Below are 21,464 nucleotides of genomic sequence, written 5' to 3' on the forward strand. Positions count from 1 at the left end.
TCATCTGTACTGCATACTGCCAAGCAGTTTTTTGCAGTGTTTATACCAAGTCCTAGTCCCACCAGCAGTGTATGAAAGTTCCAGTTACTCCACATCCTTGCCAAATTTGGTGTTATGCGCTTTTTCATTTTTGTGTGTATTTTCAGTTTTTAAAAAGCCAGATAGAACCACTGGGGCTTTGTGATAAACAATGAGACATCATAAAAGTTCATAGCAACAGTGATAATCCCTTGGATTTCGGTCTGTGCCAATGATTCAAATGGTATCATAGTGGATTACGAACCCTGCTTAACTGTTGATGGATTCAAAGCCACTGTTTACAGCGGAAAATCCTGCAGAAGTTTGCCTTTCGCACATCTGGAATTGTGGCTTTTTCAAGCCAGTGGTGGTGAACACCCTTTTTTTTTTTTTTTTTTCTAGAGGGCCAAGTTAGAACAAATAAAAATATTTACTGGCCACCTCTTAAAAATTTTTAAATAGACATGGCTTTATTGAGACCTGGGGAAGAAGTATACATTTGGGCATGAGATCACCAAGTACAAGGTAATCAAGTACAAGACTGGAAATGAGAAAGCGGAAGCAGATCTCGGTCAGTGAACTATTAACCTCAGACCATGTTTGAGAAACGATTATAGGGAGAGAGCCGTCATCCTGAAATCAGTCTGTCAAGCATATTGTAAAGCTAGGAGGGCTGGCTTTTAGAACCAAGATCCTTAAGAGGGGGCTGTGTGGTACCCATCTCCTTGCTTAACAGCACTTGCCAAGATGCTGACGGTTTCCTTTTTCTTTTCAGTCTAAGATTTACACTCGCACACCAACCTTATATTTGGACTTCAAATTGGACCATGGAGCAAAGCATTCCCAGCCTCTTCCTAAAGGTATGATGGCTTCCAGGGTTTCGTCATCAGAAAAAAACAAAAAAAAACCAAGGGACCGCTTTCTCTGAAATGTGCTCATTTCTGAACCTCAGCACAAAATTCTATAAACTTTGTTTATGTGTAATTACATTTAGCAAATATTGCTGGGGCTTTTCAAGCAAAGATCAGGTAGAATTCATAGAACGTTAGGGCTGGACTGTCTGCCCCCCATTTTACAGGTATAAACACTAACACCCAACAGATTAGTTACTTGTTCAAGTCCTTATAAGGATTTGCTGGACAAGGCAAAACTTTTACCCATGTCTCCCGATTTCCTAGCCACTGATGACTCCTGGAGGTAAATTTCAACCTTGTCACTTTTGAACAGTTATGCCCCTGATCGCCCCTGATCGAGATATAGGTGTCTCTTGATAAAGGTATTGTTATGGGTGATTTACCCTTAAGTTGACTTTTAAGTTCAAAGACTAATTAGAAAACCCCTAAGTGTTTAAGGTCAATTTTATTTATGTATTTATGTATTTATTTATTTATTTAAAGATTTTATTTATTTAGAGAGAGAGCACAAGCGGGGGGGGGGGAGGGCAAGAGGGAGAGAGAAAATCCCAAGCTGACTCTCCACCAAGCGTGGAGCCCCATGCGGGGCTTGATCTCACCACCCTGAGACCACAACCCTAGTTGAAACCAAGAGTTGGATGCTCAACTGACCGAGCCACCCAGGCTCCCCAAGGCCAATTTTATTTTTTAAAATGGTTGCACCTGATGGGGCGCCTGGGTGGCTCAGTCGTTAAGTGTCTGCCTTCGGCTCAGGGCGTGATCCTGGCGTTCCGGAATCGAGCCCCACATCGGGCTCCTCTGCTATGAGCCTGCTTCTTCCTCTCCCACTCCCCCTGCTTGTGTTCCCTCTCTCGCTGGCTGTCTCTCTCTCTGTCAAATAAATAAATAAAATCTTTAAAAAATAAATAAATAAATAAATAAATGAATAAATGAATAAATGAAAATGGTTTCACCTGAGGTCATTAGGCACTCACCGTACATCCATTATTTTCTTTGGTTTTGTGTTTCTGGCTATTTTTAGGTACAGAAAAACTTTTTAGATTAATTCACTTAAACGTATGCCCACGCTTAAACACAATTTTTTAATAACAATAAGTATGAAAGCACATATGCTTTTTTTAAAATAGATTTTATTTTTAAGCAACCTCTACACTCAACATGGAGTTCGAACTCACAACCCCGAGGTCAAGAGTTACACGCTCTTTTTGACTGAGCCACCCAACTGCCCCTGAAAGCACATATGCTTTAACCTTTAGTGCAGTGCTTTTTTCCTTTACTTTCGAGTTTGCTTCCCTCCAGTTCCTTCCAGTACCTTCCCTAGATAGCCCAGCTCTAGAGTGTATCCTAGGTATATACTCAAATCCGATCTTGCTGTGTATGGCGGTATGCTGTGCTACGGGTTGAGTGCGACGCCTTTAGCTCTTGCCTCTCAGCAGGCACTCCTTTCGTACCTCGTGCTTGGCCACTCACACTGGTCTGCGATAAACATCCCTATACATGCGTCCTTCCATACGGGGGCCTATTTCGATGCAGTGGCTTTCCGGAGACGCTTACAAGGTAGATGCACATTTAAGTTTAAAATGCGTTGTCAGAGTGCAATTCAGAAACACAATCACACTTTCCACCAGGAGTATCCGAGAGTACTAGTTGCTCGGTGACCCCTGACACTAAGTGGATGGTTGATGCTCAGTGTTGTTCTACCCTTTGTCGCTACTCTATATGGCCTCACGAGAGAATGTGTGTATGTCACTTGGGAAGGCTAGGCTTTGGTTTTATTTTGTCCTTATAAATTCTAAACCTGAGATTTGTTTTTCAAAAACATTTTTGGAGGGATGCAAAAGCCAGTAGCTTAGAAATGCACGTTTATCACTGAGTCAGTATAAACCCACTTGGAACAAGTCTGTTATAAACCCAGCTCTGAAGCCAAAGAACCTGTCTTTTCCAAGACATCACTCTAGGTATAGCGTGTCCTCTCTTTTTCAGTGTCTCTGTCTCTCTCTCTGTGTGTGTCTGTCTGTCTGTCTCTCCCTCTCTCTGTCTCTCACGTGCGGGTGCGCGCGCGCGCACACACACACACACACACACACACACACACTCGTCCATGTTTGCATTACATTCACTGACAAATCCACAGTTTGAGGCAGCTCTGTCCAGTACCAGACAAATGATTGAATTCAGGTATTATAAAGCGCTTATTATTTTCAGACTTGATAGTTCTGGCTGCCCATAGTCAGCCATATTGGCTAGTGAAATTATGCTGCATAAATTGTTTTATCAAGTTGTTCAAGTCAAGGTCACCCTTTGTCCTTTTTTTTTTTTTTTTAAACCACCTTTCCAGGTCAAATTCCATTATAAAACACAAGAAATGTTTAAATTCATTTTATGTGGGTGCTTTGCTGCGGCCAATATTTCTTAAAATGTGTTTGTCATTGGCTGGGTCCTGGACTTGTTTTGTTTATAATATTTTGATTATTTTGTTACTCGTGGTAAGGGGATTTGACATGGATGTCTGGGTTATGTTTGGCTTTTGGCATAAGCTTTGCGATCTCACTGATCTAATGTTGACACCGTTGTATCGTTACCACAGTAGTGGGCTAGAAATAGAGGCATACAGTGCTACCATCACTTCCCCGATACCAGGGAAATACGGAACGTCCAGTTGAGGGTGATTGGAAACATTTCTCATGAATCAGACTAGGTTTTATCTGAATTCTTTCCTGTAAATAGTATGAGAGTTGGTTTTCACCATCTCTCTCTTGCCTTTGGTTAAGGCCCATTTCTGCGGAGTTGGGCTAATCCTGTAGAAAACAGATGTTTCGTGCAGTGATGATTTGGAAGGGAGCAGATAGCAGGAACGGAGCCTGGACAGTGCGTCACTTACAAAGAATCCAATTTGTCAAGTCTCTGACAGTACCAGATCCTTTAACACTGGCCACAAGTTTTTCATGTTAGTTCCTGGCTAAAATAGGAAAAAGTAGTTGTTTTTGTTTTGGGTTTTTTTTTTTCTTGCCGTGACTTTTACCATCTCTTACAAAGCAATCTGATTTTCCTTGCTGCAAACTGACTTACAGATAACACTGTTATCGTTTCTCTGAGAAGGACCTAAATCTGTATTTCTAGGAAAATATCAATCTTTCCCAAGAGACTTGGGCCTTCTGGTCCTCATGTCCCCTTCATCTTCCGACTGCATCAGAGTGTGGCTCTGAACAGCCCCTCTGTTGCTCCCCATCTTCCTGCACAGTGACTCTGTCACTAGGTATTCATTTATTTTTTATTTTTGTTTTTTAAAGATTTTATTTATTTATTTGACAGAGAGCACAAGCAGGGGCAGTGGCAGGCAGAGGGAGAGGGAGACGCAGACTCCCTGCTGAGCAGGGAGCCCGATGCGGGACTCGATCCCAGGACCCTGGGATCATGACCTGAGCTGAAGGCAGACGCTTAACCGACTCAGCCATCCAGGTGCCCCACTGCCACTAGGTATTTAAAGGCACGATCTGGAATGTTAAAAATGGATGATGGTTATGGTATGGAAAAACTTCATCTTGTAAGTATTTTTTGCATCCCCCAACATTTTACTTTTCTTTACAGTATATATACATCAATCCCCAGAATTTCTACTATCCGGGGAGAGTAGCCTGGATAGTCCAGGTGGACCCAGTATAATCAAAGGGTCTGTGTAAATGAAGGAGGGGGCGAGAGTCAGAGGGGAAGATGTGACAGTGGTGATGCAGTCGCTGCTTTTGAAAATAGAAGGGGGCCTCGAGCCCAGCAGTAGGGGCAATCTCTAGAAGTTAGAAAAGGCAAGAAAATACATTTCCCCCTAGAGCCTCCAGAAGGAATGCTGTCCTGCTGATACCTTTTTTTTTTTAGACCCTCGAGACCCATTTTTGGGCTTCAGACCCCCAGAATTATTAGATAACGAGGGTGTGTTGTTTTAAGCCAGTAAGTTTGTGGTCATTTGTTACAGCAGCCATAGGAAACTCACACGTTCTCTTAAATATCGTCAATGTATTTTTGCTTTTGTGGGAGGAAAAAAACAGAAAGGAGCCCTGGTGATTACATTGCAATAAAACTGGGGGGAAAATAGAAATCAGTGCTTCAGAACACTTTTCTAAAAAGTGGATTTTAGGGGCACCTGGGTGACATAGTTGGTTAAATGTCTGACTCTTGGTTTTGGTTTAGGTGGTGATCTCAGGGCTCTGTGCTCCGCATGGAGTCTGCTTGGAATTCGCTCTCTCCTCTGCCCCCCCCTCTTGCTCTAAAATAAATAAGTAAACCTTTTTTTTTTTGAAGTAGATTTTAATGCTGTGCATACAGTAGCTACTTAGTAAATCCCATTAGGATATGTTTAAATAAATATTCCTGTGTTATCTATGTTGCTGTGTAACAAATTACTCCCAAATGTAGTGGCTTAAGATAACAGTTGTTATCTCACACTTCAGCTGTGGTCTCTGGCTCAGGGACTCTTACAAGGCTGCGATGGAAGTGTCGGCGGGGTTGCAGCAATCCCAGGACTCGACTGGGAAGGATGTGCTTCCAAGCCCACACCCATGTGGTCGGTGACAGCCCTCAGTTGCTCAGGTTGTTGGCTACGGTCCGCTGTTCCGTGCCACATGGGCCTCTCCGTAGGACAGCTCACAACATGGCCTCTGGCTTTATCAGATCCTACAAGTGAGAGAGGAAGAAAGAGTGAGCAAATGGAAGCCAGAGTCTCTATGTCACCCGATATCAGAAGTGACATTCCATTACTTTTGCCAGTTCTGCTGGTTAGAACCAGGCCGCCAGGTGCAGCCCATGCTCAGAGAGGAGAAGAGCACACAGGGCATGACTCTGAGGCAGTGGGTGTTTTAGAGCAAACTTGCCAAGCTTACGATCTTGAGTCACAGTGCCGTACACTTTTCCATATGGTCAGTGACTCAAAAATGACGTAGTGATTCTTTTTCTCTTGTGATTTCTTTCTTTCTTTTCTTTTTTTTTTTTTTTTGTTTTTGGAAATGGAAGGGGGCCATGATGAATTCTCTTCAGAGTTCTTGCTAACTGTCTCTTCATAGTCATTATCTACTTTTTAAGGGAGGATGCTCCAAACATGAATGATTCATGCGGAATTTTAGATTTTCAGGTGTTTTCAGAGAGAAGAAAGGCTGCTTTTGTTCACTACACAGAATACACGATTTAATTCATGGCCAGTTTTTGCCAAGCTCTCTACTTACCAGTAGCACATTAGAGTCTTCAGTTACCATTCCCCTCATCCTTAGCCCCTCACCCTTACGATACACTCGTAGCGGTTGTGGATGTCAGTACGTCTTCAGAGCAGCGATGAACACGAGCCTGAGCCTGAGCATAAAATTATCCAGTGAGAAGCTTCATATCGCTTTCCTTTGGGTGGCTTGTCTATCTTCTTCATACTGATTTGTAGGGGCTCTTTTATTCTCTTTTTAATATTTATTTTTATTTAAATTCAAGTAACATATAAGGTATTATTGGTTTCAGAGGATCTTTATATATTCTGAATGCTTGTCATTGTCATTTATTTGTGATGCAAATATCTTCTCCGTTTTGCCTTGTTTTTCACTCTTCTATATACTAGTATATTTTTCTATATGTTAATAAATAAAAATTCCTTAAATGTATCAGTCTGTTCCTTAGAAGGCTAGTGAGTGCTTTCTGTAGCTTCTTTAATAAACTCTCCCAGCTCAAGATCATGAAAATGTTCTATTATAGATGCTTTGTTATTTTGCCTTTGTATTGATATATCTACACCTGGAATTGATTTTCATATGTAGTGAGATGTAATTGCATTCTTTAAAAATGTGGTTTTGGAAAAGAGAAAAAAAATAGCAAAAATTCATGATAGGGAATATCATGAACATTTTTGGGAGCTCACACTTCACTGAATCATCCTGTAGTAGTAATAATTCTTTTAGCTAACATTTATGAAGTGCCTGTTGTTTGCCAGAAACTGCTCTAAGAGCTCCCCCTGTATTAACTGCCGCAGTCCTAAGTCTGTGAGGTAAGGACTGTGATTATTCCATTTTTCAGATGAGGAAACTGAGGTACAAAGAAGTTGTTACTTACTTGACTTGAACGTACTCAAGGTCAACTAGCTAGGGCGTGTTGCAGGTGAGATTCTAACTGACACAATTGGACTTTTGCTGGGACTCTTTACTGACGTCCAGACAAATGAGTGGAGCTTTATTCACCATTACCCACCCTATCAGTAGTACCTTGGGCATTTGGTAAATAAATCCAAGACCTTGCAGATAGGTTAAAAAAATAACAATTTTTGAAAATTTTTAAACGCATCTCCCCAGTTTGAAGAGTGTACAGTGTTTTTCGAATATATCATTTTTAGGAGAGAACAGATTAAATTGATAGTCAATGTAAAGTAAGAAACCATTCTAAGAATTTAAACACATTTCAGCTTTGACAGGGGTGTCTTGTTTTTGGTTTTTTTTGTTTTCATAGTTTCAGGTCCTACTTAAAAATCTTTTTTCTCTTGGGGAGCCTCGGTGGCTCAGTCAGTTAAGCCTCGGACTCTTGATTTAGGCTCAGGTTATGATCTCAGGGTCATGAGATCAAGCTCCGTGGGGGGCATGGAGCCTGCTTAAGATTCTTTTTCTCCCTTGCCCTCTGCCCCTCCCCCCCATAAAAGTTTTTTTTCTCTTAAAAACAGGTGCCAAAATATGCCTTTTGATAATGTCAGGGCATTTATGGCATTCTCTGCTTATTTCAGGTTTCTACTGCTTTCTGAACCTTTATTTAATCCTTAAAGTTCTAAATATTTTGGTTCCTAATTGTCTTGCCCTTAATCTAAATTCAAATGCCTAAAATCATTTCTGTGTTACAGCTCTAAGTATCATTTTATGATCATCACTACATATTTGAATTATTTTCTGAATTTTTCTGAGCAATTGAACACCAATTGTGAGCATTGTATATTTAAAGATGAGAAAAAAGTCTGTCCAAATAAAGCTAAGAAATAATAGTAACACGTCTTATTTTGGTTAAACAGTGATCACATTACTATATCTCAGTGGTGGGAAAACTTCCAGGGGATTCTAGTGCATGTATTTCTTGCTGTTCTATTAGCAAGAAAGTAACCAGCAGAGCTTGTTGTGCGGAGGGTTAGGGTCCATACTGGGCACACAGAAGACTGTCTTCGTTCCAGAGAGCTTGTGTTGCTCATACACTTCTTGTTCAAAATGTTAAATTCTATTCATTTCTTAGTTTTTCTGTTAGCCTCTGGTGCAGTGAATGTTCAGGATTCTCAGTGGTGGACCAAACCACAGGGGAAGTGTGTTTTTGTGTTGGTTGCAATTCTTCTTGTTAAAATATAGGATCTTTAGATATCACTCTTAATGGTATATGCCTGTGGCTTATAAACATAGACTGTAGTATGATCTTTCTTGAGTATATAAAACACATTCTGACTATATTTTATTCTGGAAAACCAGTCATCTCAAGTGTCTTTATGTTGGTACCATTCTGTGCAATATCACTGGGCATTTTATCATGGATGTCACTCACCACATTTGGTAAAATGGGCATTCTTTTCTTCTCTTTTGCTAGAATTCCTACAAGGTCATGTAATAACCTACCTCTTTTCCTGTGTCCTTGGCAGAGCTGTGAAGTTGATACCTCTCTTGTCGTTTGCGTTTACTTATAAGATGGGGGTTAAATGCCTGTGCTTGGTGAGCTTTAGATCTAGGGAGCTGTCAGCTGCCGTATGATCAGAAAGCCCACCTTATGCTACCAATTCTAGACCGCAGTGGTTGTTGGGACCCAAACAGTATCCTAAGTGCCAAGGGTTCTTGATGAGGGCAGCAGGGATCCATTCTCTACACTTTGGGAAATGGCATTGTTGAGCTTTGCTCAGTGTGTACTGTGCTCCAGGAGACCAGTGGGCTTGGAGTTGAGGGTGGTCCTCTGGGGACCATGGGCCCATCTCTGTGACAAGGACCCTCCTCTGGGTCACAGCTTACCAGAAGCACGAATAGCAGCCACTGTATAAAGTCGGAGGAAAGTGGAAAGAGAAGGAAGGGACAGGACTGGGGAACTGGCATTTGTGAAATGCCTACTGAGGGCCTTGTGTAGATAAGGTGACAATATCGAGCACATGTATGTAGATCTGTGTATAGTATACAGGTGTGTGTATGTGTGTAGACCAGGCACACAGTGTCACTTGAACAGCACAACAGCCGTGTCGTACATATTATTTCCTTCTTTTACAAACTAGGAAACTGCCTCAGACAGGCTTAACAGTCTGGTCCTAGATCCCCCTGAGGGCCTTTTGCTGATTTTTAAACCTGCATTTTCTGCCCGTGATTGTGTGCGTTAGATTTCGTTGCTGGTTTATAGTTACTTAGTTGCTTTGTTTTCCATAGTACCACAAGGTCCCTGTAAGGTTGGCTGCTGCCTTCTGCTTCCTCCTTTCTCCGGAGGGCTTTGCTGGGTTAGAATGAACCGAGGAGGTAGGACGAGCAGAGGGGCGACAGTACCGGAGAAGCGTAGGACCGGACTGAGAAGAGTCTGTCTGCAAGGGCTGGGAGTCTTGTTGGGGAGAACAGGGAGCCATTGAAGGGTTCTAAGTGAAAGGTTCCCTTAGCGTGGGTATTAAAGGATTGAAGGCAATCGGGATATTTCTCTCACCTATAAGATTTTATCTGTAAAAGAAAAGAAAGATAGGAAATACAGCAACACGTATATTCATTATTTCCTCCTTTGTGCTCTTCTGAATTTAAACAATTAAAGCCTTGAAAATAAACTCTTCTCTAAAGTTGAGGGATGAGGGACGCCTGGGTGGCTCAGCTGGTTGAGCCTCTGCCTTTGGCTCAGTTCATGATCTCAGGGTCCTGGGATCGAGCCCCGCATTGGGCTCTCTGCTCAGCCGGGAGCCTGCTTCTCCCTCTGCCTGCCGCTCCCCCTGCTCGTGCTCTCTCTCTGACAAATAAATAAAGTCTTTTAAAAAAAGTTGAGGGATGAAACAATTTGGTCTAATGATGACGAAACAGCAGACAAACCCCAACTGAGGGACATTCTACAAAATAACTGGTCTGTGCTCTTAATGAAAAACGCTGAGGAAGTATTGTTGCCCGTGGAGGGAGATTCGATGTGGGGACTAAACGCAGCCTGTGACCCAGGATTAGAGCCTGGCCTAGGCTTCTGTTTGGGGGTTTGTTTGTGTGGTTGGTTGGTTGGTTTTTTGTTTTTTGTTTTTCTTTGCCGTGACAGGCATTACTGAGACATTTGGCACAATTTGGATATCTGCATTTTTTTCCCATTGGTATTGTATCAGTTTCATAATTTTTATAAATACGCTACATTTATGTAGGAAAATATCCTTGTTTTTAGGAAATATATACTGCTTAACAAAAATTGAACTGAGTAAATCTGAAGATCAAATTGGCTTTATTCAACAGTTCATGATTCAGCATGTATCTTGGTGCGGGGCGGGCGGGGGGAGTAGATATGAAGGAAGTTTCCAAAGGCATTTCTATATGTTAAAGTAGGCTTACAGGATCGTGGGGGTCGGGCTAAGATTGCCTTTTGCCCTTAGCAAAGCATTAACATTAAGGCAGCTGACTTCCTCGAGGAGTGTCCCTCTGCTTGTTTCAAGGACTTGTCAGCTGGCTGTAGGTAATAAGGACATTTTTTTTTCTTGTGCCTCTGTTTCCCACATCACATGTATAGGGAGTAGCTATAAAGTTCATTGAAATAATGAACTCTCCAGCTGAGGCAAGAGGAGAGTGAACTGGGTTAAAGCAAGGAACGTAGGCCAGGAAAAGCTCTCACTAGGGACACTGGCAAGAATTGGGAACCTCCCTGGAAATGAGAGCAGAAGCCACAGAACACGATTTTCATATTTAAAAGTTTTACATTTTTAATGTTTGACTAAAGGAGGTCTGACTTACATGTGGTGCTGATTAAACTGTCCTACGGGGCCAGAGGTGAAATGAGACCTCCGTCCCAACCTACTTGCTCCGTCATGGCCCGAGGGAGGGGAAGAGCTTCCCAGCTGCCGGGAGCCAGTCGTCGTAGCTTGGAGCCGATGTTGGCAGAAGAAAGGTCAAGGGCGTGACCGATGGTATTAATTCCTGGTGCAGGACAGGAAGTTGGGGGGAGGGAGGAGGGAAGGATGAGAAGGACCCAGAAGTCTCACTGGAGAGCACTTTGCTGATGTGATCCTGCTCTTCGCAGAGAAGGAATTCTAATAAAATGTGCTGGTTCTTACACATATAGGAAGCGTTGACACAGTTGGGCTCTTGTTTCCCTGTAGCTGGAAGAAGGCAGAGAAACAAGTAGTGGTGAAACAAGAAAGGAATTTATTTATTCCAACACCGAGAATACCGCAAACTAGTATCTCAAAGATTGTCTCCAAAGTGCTGAAAAGACATCCAGCTTTACGGAAGGAGAGTGTGGGACACAGGTGGGTTGGGTACATGCAGGTGGGCAGTGAAGGTCAAATCAATCAGGGTCTTGGAATCCATCATCGGAGGGGTCCTGCTGGCTCAGGGTGGTCCTTAGTGCTTGAGGGGCTATTTTCAGGTCCCATCAAGGGGTGCTTTGCCCTCAGGGTCTTTTGCCTGAGCCAAGAGACTAGCTGGAAAGAACGAAATCCATTAGAAAATTTGAGGACAAAATGTAGGTAGCTGGAAGTCCTCTTTCAGGTTTAACAGAAGCAAGTGCACTTGGACAACATGTTAAAAAGAAGGAAAAAAGGCCATTTCCCCCCGTTTTGACTCCATTCCCTCTAATGCTGTGTGCCTTCCAACCAGTAACATGAATTTTGTTACTACTGGTGGAGATGGGCTCTGTATGCTAATAGAAGACTTCTTTCTGCAAGGGGTAAAAATAGGTGAATGCACTTACCACATTGACTTGGCCATGACTTTGAGCAAATGTTTGATCCTTCTGGATCATGTATAAAGGTAAAACAGAAAACAGGCCATGGCAATTACGTGTGGACTAGTTTTCTGTTTGGAGGGTAAGTGGGAATGAAGCAAAGAGGGTGGAGAAGAAAGGAGATGAGAACAAGCAAAGTAATCCCCCCAAAAAACCCAGTTGAGCAATTGAGAGCTTTGAGGTGTTCTCAAACTCAGAAGCCATTAATTTTTTAGTACCTTTCAAGCACGAAGAGGGGCTTGGTTACGTAAATTATGACGTGTCCTTACAGCGGAATGCTTTGCAGTCTTTCCCGAGAATGAGTTATTTCTCTGTTTTGACATGGAAAGGTATTCAGAGTAGAACATTGAGTTTGTTCTGGTTTTTAAGCAAATGATATATAGCACCAAAACCAAAAAGAAACTGAAAGCATAAATATCAAATCACTAGCAATATTTATGTCAGGCCAAGAATGAAGATTGCAGAAAGATTTTCAGTTTAGAGATTATACACTTCCAAGTCTTAAAATATTTATGTGTATGAGGTTTTTTTTATAATCAGAAAAACGCAGCAAAGACATGTGCACTTTGAAACATCAATTTAAACAATGTTCAGTGATGGATTTTTTTTTTAAAGCAACGAGGAAAGGGGCTTTGTTGCAGAGTTTGGTTATGCATCAGGCTAAGCATCCATGAGAAGAGAGCAGTGTGTTAGTAGAGCCGGCCCACCTAGATAAGACACGTGGAACTGGGCTGTGCAGTGTTGGCCTGGGCTTTCAGCGTCACGAACCTCCCTCCGCCATATTGCACAACTCGTACACCCCAGCTGGGCCGTCTTCATCCCAGTGTCTCCACCCACAGCACATGTACAGAAGTGAGTGTTGTTCAGTAACTGCTGGGAGACCGAGAACAAGTAGGAGTAAGCCATCAATAAGTTGAATTTACTTCCAGAGGCCTTAAACTGCGTCTGGTAAAATCTCAGGAAACACTGGGAAGCGGGAGGGTGAAAAGACCTCCTCTGGCATCCGCCCACGTGTCTTGGCTTGTTATGCCATCCGTTGGATCCTCTTTTTCTTTCTTTTTTTTTTTTTTTAAGATTTTATTTATTTGACAGAGACACAGCGAGAGAGGGAACACAAGCAGGGGGAGTGGGAGAGGGAGAAGCAGGCTCCCCACTGAGCAGGGAGCCCAATGTGGGGCTCAGTCCCAGGACCCTGGGATCATGACCTGAGCCCAAGGCAGACGCTTAATGACTGAGCCACCCAGGGGTCCCTTCGTTGGATTTTCTTAACCTGACTCGGTTGATGTCGAGTATTATCAGTTATACCTTCTCTTTGGTGCCTGTCGTGTGTTTTAACACCTGTCCTCACACCTGCATCCCTAGCGTATATGTTGTCCTCCATGATCTTTCCACACCTGCCTTTGTTTTGTTCACTCTGTCACCATGTTGACTCTCAGACTCCAGTCTGGGCCCTGTCCTTCCACCTTGAACTCTACCGTCCCACATCTCCTTTTCCACTGAAGGCACACAAGTGATGTCCTGCGTCTGGTTTGAGCTTGCCATTTCTGGATTCAGGTCTTCCAGGGGCCCTGCAGCATCCCTTCTGGGCCGTGAGTACGAATACCCATGGCAACCCAGTGCTGGCTGGCATTGGGAGAGCAAGTGGCAGGTTGTCTGTGGTTCTGAGCTCTTGGCCCCATGGGTCACGGTAGGAGTCTGCTGAATGCTATGTACCCTCCTCACAGAAAAGCGTACACACTTGAAAAATTGTGTATGCAGTTCCAGGAAGTGCACACCCCAGAGATTACGCATCCCTAAATCCCTGGAACTCATCCTCTATTTTAGGGTACATGAAAAGGAGTGAGTTCACTTGAGACTAAAGTACAACTAAGTAAAGTGTGTTTCTAAAATTTTCTTCACGCTTAAAACTACCCGGAGGCACAATGAACTGAAGATAAGCCAGATTGGGGGTGTTGCAGTTATAAGCATGATGTTAAAACTGGAGGAAACAGTTTATTAATACAGCTGTTGGCATATAGCTGTATAGCCAGGTGGCTCTAAAACATAGTGGGGCAAATCATTTCGGTTTAGGGGTACGTGTGTATGCGTGTCTATGCCTGTACGCATGTGGGAGTGTGGGTTTTTAACAGCTCACAGAAGTTACAATTTTAAATATGTATCTAAGAAAATAAAGCATTTCATCTCAATTTATCTTTCATATCTGTTAGATATATTTCATAAAGATTTGAATATATTATATCTTTGTTCCTTTTGGCATTATGGACACTAACCTTTTAACATTGCTGGTCCTTTTTCAGGATGGACAAGCTTCATTTATACCATCTCTGGAAATGTGTATATTGGTAAGTGATGACGATGTTGCTTTGGGTTCAATTGCACTGTCATTTATACTACTGAAGGGGAGGGAAAGCGAGATGAAACGTCTTATGTAATCGAATACTATGTCACCCTTCTATCCAGCACCAGCCCTCTCTACATCCTAGTACATCCTGGTGTACCCAGGATAGGGCACCTCTCAGCTTCCAGCATGTTCAGTGAGGGAGGAGAATCTGAACATTAGGCACGACAGTCGCCATTTTACTGTGGCTCGTGTGTGGATGTAAGGGCCAGCCATGATCACGTGGGTTGACACCTTGTCAGGAGATTGGCGACCTCTGTGCTGATAAAGGGATGGAGCTCTAACGGGCTGAAGGGATCAGGAATCTATCTCTTGGGAGGTGGACGCAGGTGAATTTGCAGTCCCAGGAGCCGCTGAGAAATCTCAAAGTTGGTTTTCTCTTATTTTAAGGCTTGCCTATGTGTGTCTTGTTGAGTCTAGTCTAGGAGGGATATTCAAGACCCAACCAACTGTCATTTTATAGATGAGGAAAGTAAAGTCTCAAGAAAGTTCTTTCACTTGCCAGGCTTATGCCTTGGTGGACCGGGCACCAGAACCGCGGACTGCCCACTCCCATCTCCCGCGCCGCACCCCGTCGTCTTTGTACAATGACGACAGAGCAGCCCCAGCATCGCGCTTGTATGTCCCGTCCACACCTTGTAGCCAGGCCGGCGGCAGAGGAGCCGGCCGCCGCAGCCGCGTGGAGCGCGCAGGGTAGGCTGGCTCCGGCCGCACCGACCCACCCCCCCTGTCCTCCCGGAGCGGCCCGGGCGTCAGGCAAGCCTCCCCGGGGCCCGACGGCACACTGCTGTAGCAGATGCTCTAGGCGCCCGCCCCGCATCCCTGAGGCCTTCGCGGCGCGGTGCCCACTGGCCAACTTCCAGCGCGTCAGTGGGATCTGCGTCTGGCGGCCTGAAGCTTCTCGGAAACGGGGAGGGCTGCTCTGCCCCGCGCCGGGCGGGAGGGACGTGCGGGCCAATTGACATTCCCAGGAGCAGCCTCACCCCTCAGGTGGGCTAACCCAGGGCTGTGCGTGAGGCCGTTTCCCAGCGTTTCCCCGCGGCCTCATGTCCCAGCCACCCACACCGGGCACGCACTCGATAACACAGTCTTTGTCCTCTCTCCCTTACCTAACTCTCTCGGTTCCTGGACTGTTGTTTCTCGCGTCCTCCTTCGGATGAATTCCTTGCACTGAAATACGCATCTCACACTCTGCTGCTGGGAAAGCCGAAAATAAGCCTCCCCTCTCCCCTTCCCATTCCCTCAAGACAGTGATGTGTGGTGTGGATTTGGAGGCGGTCAGGTCAGGCCTGTCATTTCTGAGACCCTCTGGGGTTGGGTGGCCTCCACCCCCCTCCTGCACGCTAGCCTCCTCGGCAACGACTATCTTCCTGGGGCCCTAACGTGGCCACCTCCTGGGGTAATACAGCCCCGACCTCTGGCTTATTGAGAACATCTGCGCCGGACTTGAAGGCGACACGCAGAGCCACTGAAACCATTCTTTAGAATCTCTGAAAGAGGAGTTCAATTGCCTCAAATTACTCTTCCGGAAAATAGTGGTGATACAAAGCCATGTATTTTGATTTTATACAGTAAAAATGTCCTTCATTCCTCTCTCGCTGAAGAGCATTTCAATTATGGGTCAGAAGCAAAATTCACTTCTTGTAGCATTTGAAGAAAGGTGAAAACTATTAGTAGAAGTATCACAAACTATATTAACCATCTGAAAGAGATGAAGCATCATTTGTTTTAAGATCTTGGAAAATCGTGAATATCACAACGTACTTGATACGCATGGAGAGTAAAAGCTGTTTTTATGGAGGTCGCATCGTTGACTTAGGATTTCAGGAGAAACCAAATAATCTGCACAAATGGAAAGTAATAGAGCATGTGAATTCCAAGGTGCTAAGGATACCAGAAATGTGTAGAATGAGAAAAGGCAGGGGCAGCAAACTTGTTATAAAGGGCCAGATAATAAATATTTTCATGTCTGTGGACTGTACAGTTTGAGTTGCAACGACTCTTTGCTGCCGTTCCAGCGCAAAAGCAGCCACACTAAGACGTAAACAGTTGGGGTGGCTGTTGGAATAAAACTTTATGGCCACTGAAAGGTGAATTGCATATATTTTGCATGTGTCATGAAATGCTATTCTTTTGATATTTTTCAACTGTTTAAAAATGTAGAAACCTTTCTTAGCTTATGGACGCTACAAAAAAGCTCATGTTTGATTTTGGTTTAAATGGTGGTGTGGAGGATGAAGGGGAGAAAAATGAACAAATAATCTTCCAAACCTGTTTTTTTAATTGAAGTTTAATTAGTTGACTCGCAGCGTTACATTAGTTTCAGGTGTACAACATAGTGATTCAACAAGTCTAGGTGATGCTGTGCTCAGCACACCTGGAGCTCCCCACCATCACCATACACTATTACGATTCCCATTTTGCCCATCCCCCCCCACATCCCCCTCCCTTCAAAACCTGTTTTTTTTTTTTTTAATTTATCTGAGAGAGAGAGAGAGAGCTCCTGCGCGCAGGAGCATGGGGAGGGGCAGAAGGAGAAGCCGACTCCCCGCTGAGCAGGGAGCCCCACGTGGGGCTCCCTCGTGAAGCTGCGGCTTAAGGCTTAACCGACTGAGCCACTCAGGCGCCCCCCTCAAAACCTGTTTTAATCAGTAGTTACAGCCCTGTTTCCTAACAGACCTTTAGTTCCAGAATTTAACAAGTGAAAAGCTCAATAATTGGAGGGGTAAGAATGACCTATATGTCCCCTTGTTTTTCTTGAGAAGGCAGGAGTTTCCGGAGACATTTCTATTCACTGGCCTGGTCACCTCTCATGACCTGGGCCACAAGCGCGAAACATCTGGCAGGAAATGGGGTCACAGTCTGTAGCGTTGGAGCGAACTTGCATCTGTCCGGGGTAAACTGGACGGTGGAGCAAATCCAGCTCGCGCAGCTGGCCTCTTGGGACTCTGCTTTAGCCAATGAGTGACTGGCCAAATGATCTCATTTGAATTTTATCTCTTCCCTTTCTCCTACCCCCCCATAGAGATGTTAATGAGAAAAACAAAAGGGCAAGCAAATAGCCAGAGGAAAAAAGACAAAGCAAATCTATAAGAGAGAATCTAGAAAACGCCTTCCGACTTTACTGCCTCAGTTTTATCTTGCTTTTAAAACGGGGATGGCACCAGCAAACCACAGATGGCAGGAACCGATAAGCAAGTAATTGTCTTTTCCAAAATGTCATGCACCTCCATTCTGTTGTAATAGATGCTATAAATGTGCATTGAGCTGGAATAAATCGACTGCCATTTGGGTTGAGAAAATAATTGGGGAGATTCCATAAAATGGAGATTTAGGAGGACTCAAAAAATATTAATTGATGCAGGTAGTTCTTCAAAGACGGACATTGGTAGGTTTTGAGTAAGGACAGATGGAGCATTCAACGTGACAGATTACCGGAGTGAGATCTTTGACAGTCCTCTTTTACTGAGGCATCGAGTCCTTTGACCAGTCCTCAGCTGAAATCTATGCGGTATATGATAAAAAAAAAAATTCAAAAGAAACTAAAAACCGCACGGTCAGGAAGCCAATAGATTCCAAGTATACTGGTGCTGAACCCCTTCCCTGCAACTGAGATGAAAATGACATTACACATTAACACAGAGATCAAAGTGTAGAGGAGTTTATATCCTGTATCCCTGCAGCGTGGGGCACTTTATCAGCTCAGACCAGTATCAGGTATACTGTTTGGGCTGAGAAAATATATTTAGAAATCTAAAAATATTTGTGGTTATTGAAATGACACCGAACTGGCTTACGTGGGTAGTAAAATGTTTCAGACTTACTGAAAGAAGTAATTATTCATGCTTAGTGTGTGCTAAGCCCTTTGCTTCTGGTTCTGGGTGGTATTAAGTTTGACACCGCCCCTGGATCTCAATAAAGGTGGAGAAACACTGGAAGCCCTCCCAATTGACCTCCACTTACCTAGAATGAGCTGGACTGAGCGGTGTGCTCCTTCCATGGGGAATACCTTGCGTGAGGTGCTTTGAACACCCAGGACGATCAGCAGCCCTGGTCTACCTGCCCATCGCTGCTCCCTCCAGCCGAATTGAAGTGGACTTGAAGGCAGTTGTGATTGTTCTCAAATCTGTTATGCCAGTTACATCAATAATTGCAATTATGCAATTTAATTAATTTGTAAATTAATGAAGTAAAGAGAAAAGGAGTTTGTATTTTTAGGGGCGCCTGGGTGGCTCAGTCAGTGAAGTGTCTGCCTTCAGCTCAGGTCATGATCCTGGGGTCCTGGGATCCAGCCCCAGTTCGAGCCCTGCTTCGAGCTCCCTGCTCAGCAGGGAGCCTGCTTCTCCCTCTCCCTCTGCAGCTTCCCCCCCATTCCTGCTGTCTCTCAAATAAATAAATAAATCTTTAAAAAAAAAGTTGGTATTTTTAGAAGAACTAAGTCAAATACTTTTTAAAAGTAAATTGCTGAAGAAGAGCTTTTGAATTAGTATGGGAAAGAGGACAGAAAAAGAGTGGGGGCAACTAATACTTTAGAAGGATTTCAGTGGCTATAGTCATTATAGGTGTGCTTTCGAAAGACGGGGTTCAATCCAATCAGCTGACCCACCTTGACTGTATTTCTAAAAATTGGCGAATGTATGCACATTTACGCTTTAATTTCAAATGTTGGAGGCAGCTGATTGTCTTTTTCTTTTTTTTTTTTTTAAGATTTTATTTATTTATTCGACAGAGATAGAGACAGCCAGCGAGAGAGGGAACGTTCCACAAGCAGGGGGAGTGGGAGAGGAAGAAGCAGGCTCATAGCAGAGGAGCCTGATGTGGGGCTCGATCCCTTAATGCCGGGATCACGCCCTGAGCCGAAGGCAGACGCCCAACCGCTGTGCCACCCAGGCGCCCCCATGATTGTCTTTTTCAATTAATGATCCTGATTGCATCAGATAAGAGGGCTTGGGCTGTACATACAAAATTGATTAAATCAAACTTTGGTGGAAGTGCCAGCATGGGTGGAATGGCCAGTCACTGGGACAGCAGTTCTTAGAAGAGAAAGGAAATCTGGCATATGGGGAAGCATTGCCCAGCAATTAATCACACACTGAAACTGCAGCACTAACTTGAAAATATGTTTTCAAGTATTTTGCCCTTTCCGGACTGTTTAGGCAAACCAAAATATTTGCAGTTCAATTGTTTTCAGTTACATCTTCTTAACTACACTATTAGTTTTAACATTCTTGGCGAAGCTTCTCAATGGAAACTATTTATTATCTGATTTGGCTCTGCTTGTAATTGAAAGTAGTCAAAAACAATAAAGTATATTTTCTTTGAGACTAATTTTAGGTTCAGGAGATAACCAGGTGGGTGAACTAGCATAGAAATGATAAGAAGATAGAAGCAGTCTTTGTTTTCAGGGATCCTGTTTTAAACATTTCATAAAACAATACAGAAGCTAAAGGTACCCTTAGAATGACCTGGAAACCTGACTCCAGCATCTGTAACAACGGGCTACCTTAAACTGGAGCATTTCACATGGCCTCTTGGGAATCAGCATTGTGATTCCAGCGGCAAAGAGAGTGGGCAGAAGTTGCGCTCTGTGTAAAGTGAGGCTGGCGTTCTTACGAAAACCCGAACTCTTAGCTTCTAAATTCAGGTTTGCTCACAGACCCATGAACACCGCAGTCAAGCAAGCTCCCCTGAGAGGAGGTGCAGAGGAATCCTGATTCTGCATTGTTCGAGAGTTGTCTCTTGCCAGCTCACTCCATAAAGACAGGGGAGGGGCTGTATAAGTTGTTGGGGTTTATGTACGGTGAACGTCCTACATCATGAAATGAGGGGCCAGGCAGGAGTAGACCTTATGGGTAACGTATATGGGTGTTGTATATGAATGAGTTGAAGATAAAAGACATGGTCCACCGCCCCCGGGGAATCTCAGTAAAGCACACTTAATAAAATGCTTCTTCATCTCACAAAGATATTGCCCGGTTCTAAATGAGATTATTCTTAGATTCCCAGAGCTCTGTTTTACTGCCAAATCCACGCATGAGTAGAAAGTCCGTGGAGGTCTGTCATTCACTTCCATGGCATCTGTTGACCTAAATCTTCAATAAAGAAGGGACCTTTAGTGGTGTGCTGGGCCGGCTGTCGCTAGCTCGAGGGGGGCCAATCATGCACCTCTTCCCTGACCTCGCACCTCACATCGCGAGCTTGAAACTGGCCACAGTGGGAACCTTTACGCCGCGGAAATGAGCACGCACTACAAATCGGGTTCATTCTGCCGCTCCTCTCTGAAAGCCAGTTTTATTTTTTATTTTTTTTAGATTTATTTATTTGTCAGAGAGAGGGAGTGAGTGCAAGCAGGGGGAGAAGGAGGCAGAGGAGAAGCAGGGTCCTTGCTTGGGGGACTTGGTCCCAGGACCCTGGAATCATGACCTGAGCCGAAGGCAGGTGCTTAACCGACTGAGGAACCCAGGTGTCCCAGAAAGCCAGTTTTAAACATTGACTAGCACACCCCTGCTTCTGGGACAGAGGTTCTTAATCTTTTGTGCCGTGGACCCTTTTGTCATTTGCCAAGACTCCCATCTCTGAACAGTATTTTGTTGTTGTTGTTTTTTAATTCAATGAAGTCATTAAAACGTTAAAAGGAGAAGTTTACGGTACAGTTACAGGTGTGCTGCTTTGATGGCATTTGAAAGAACAGCGTCGTGCAGCGTCTCTACATTCTCAGTAGTGGTTCACAGGAAGTGTGTTTTGAGGTGGCCACAGCACTGTAATGTGAAGGGAAGATATCTGTGATTTCTACTGGAGACGGAGTCGTCGGCCCAGCTAATACTACAGTGCTTGTTGGCTACATTCATGACCGAAGGAAAGGCCACATCTCCGCTAGGTGTCCGTGAAAAGAAAGGTGCGATTTATCTGCCATCTGGTGATTGCACTGACTCCAGGCTAAGAACTCCGCTCGATTAGGGTCCTATTTCATATTTGCCAGCATCGAAATGAGCCTGGTTGCTTCACACAGCTTATCTCCAAAGTGGAGGGAAAAGGGAGAATTTCTCTAGAAAAAGAAATCACTATGTTTGGACTCCAGTATTCACAAAATTCACAAATATAGTTTCTGTTTATATAATAATTCCTCAAGCTATTTTTTTAATTTAAATAAGCACCCCCTAATTGATTATTCAGCTCTAACTTTAAGATGTCAGGGGGATGCCCATATTTATATCACCAAATGTCATGAAGGT

General features: G+C 43.9%; 1 protein-coding gene across 2 annotated transcripts in view; it reads left to right on the forward strand.

Moving 5' to 3' along the window:
• PIR (pirin) overlaps positions 1-21,464 on the forward strand; it is a 102,656-nt gene that overhangs the window by 67,205 nt on the left and 13,987 nt on the right. For both annotated transcript variants that reach the window (XM_045805066.2, XM_045805064.2), the window contains exons 6-7: positions 794-878; positions 14,132-14,176. In XM_045805066.2, the coding sequence (XP_045661022.1) occupies positions 794-878; positions 14,132-14,176 (130 nt within the window). The remainder of the gene's footprint in view (positions 1-793; positions 879-14,131; positions 14,177-21,464) is intronic.

This window comes from Ursus americanus, chromosome X (genome assembly GCF_024610735.1).
Source record: "Ursus americanus isolate L20-20 chromosome X, mUrsAme1.1.p, whole genome shotgun sequence".
In the NCBI taxonomy this organism is placed as follows: Eukaryota; Metazoa; Chordata; class Mammalia; order Carnivora; family Ursidae; genus Ursus; species Ursus americanus.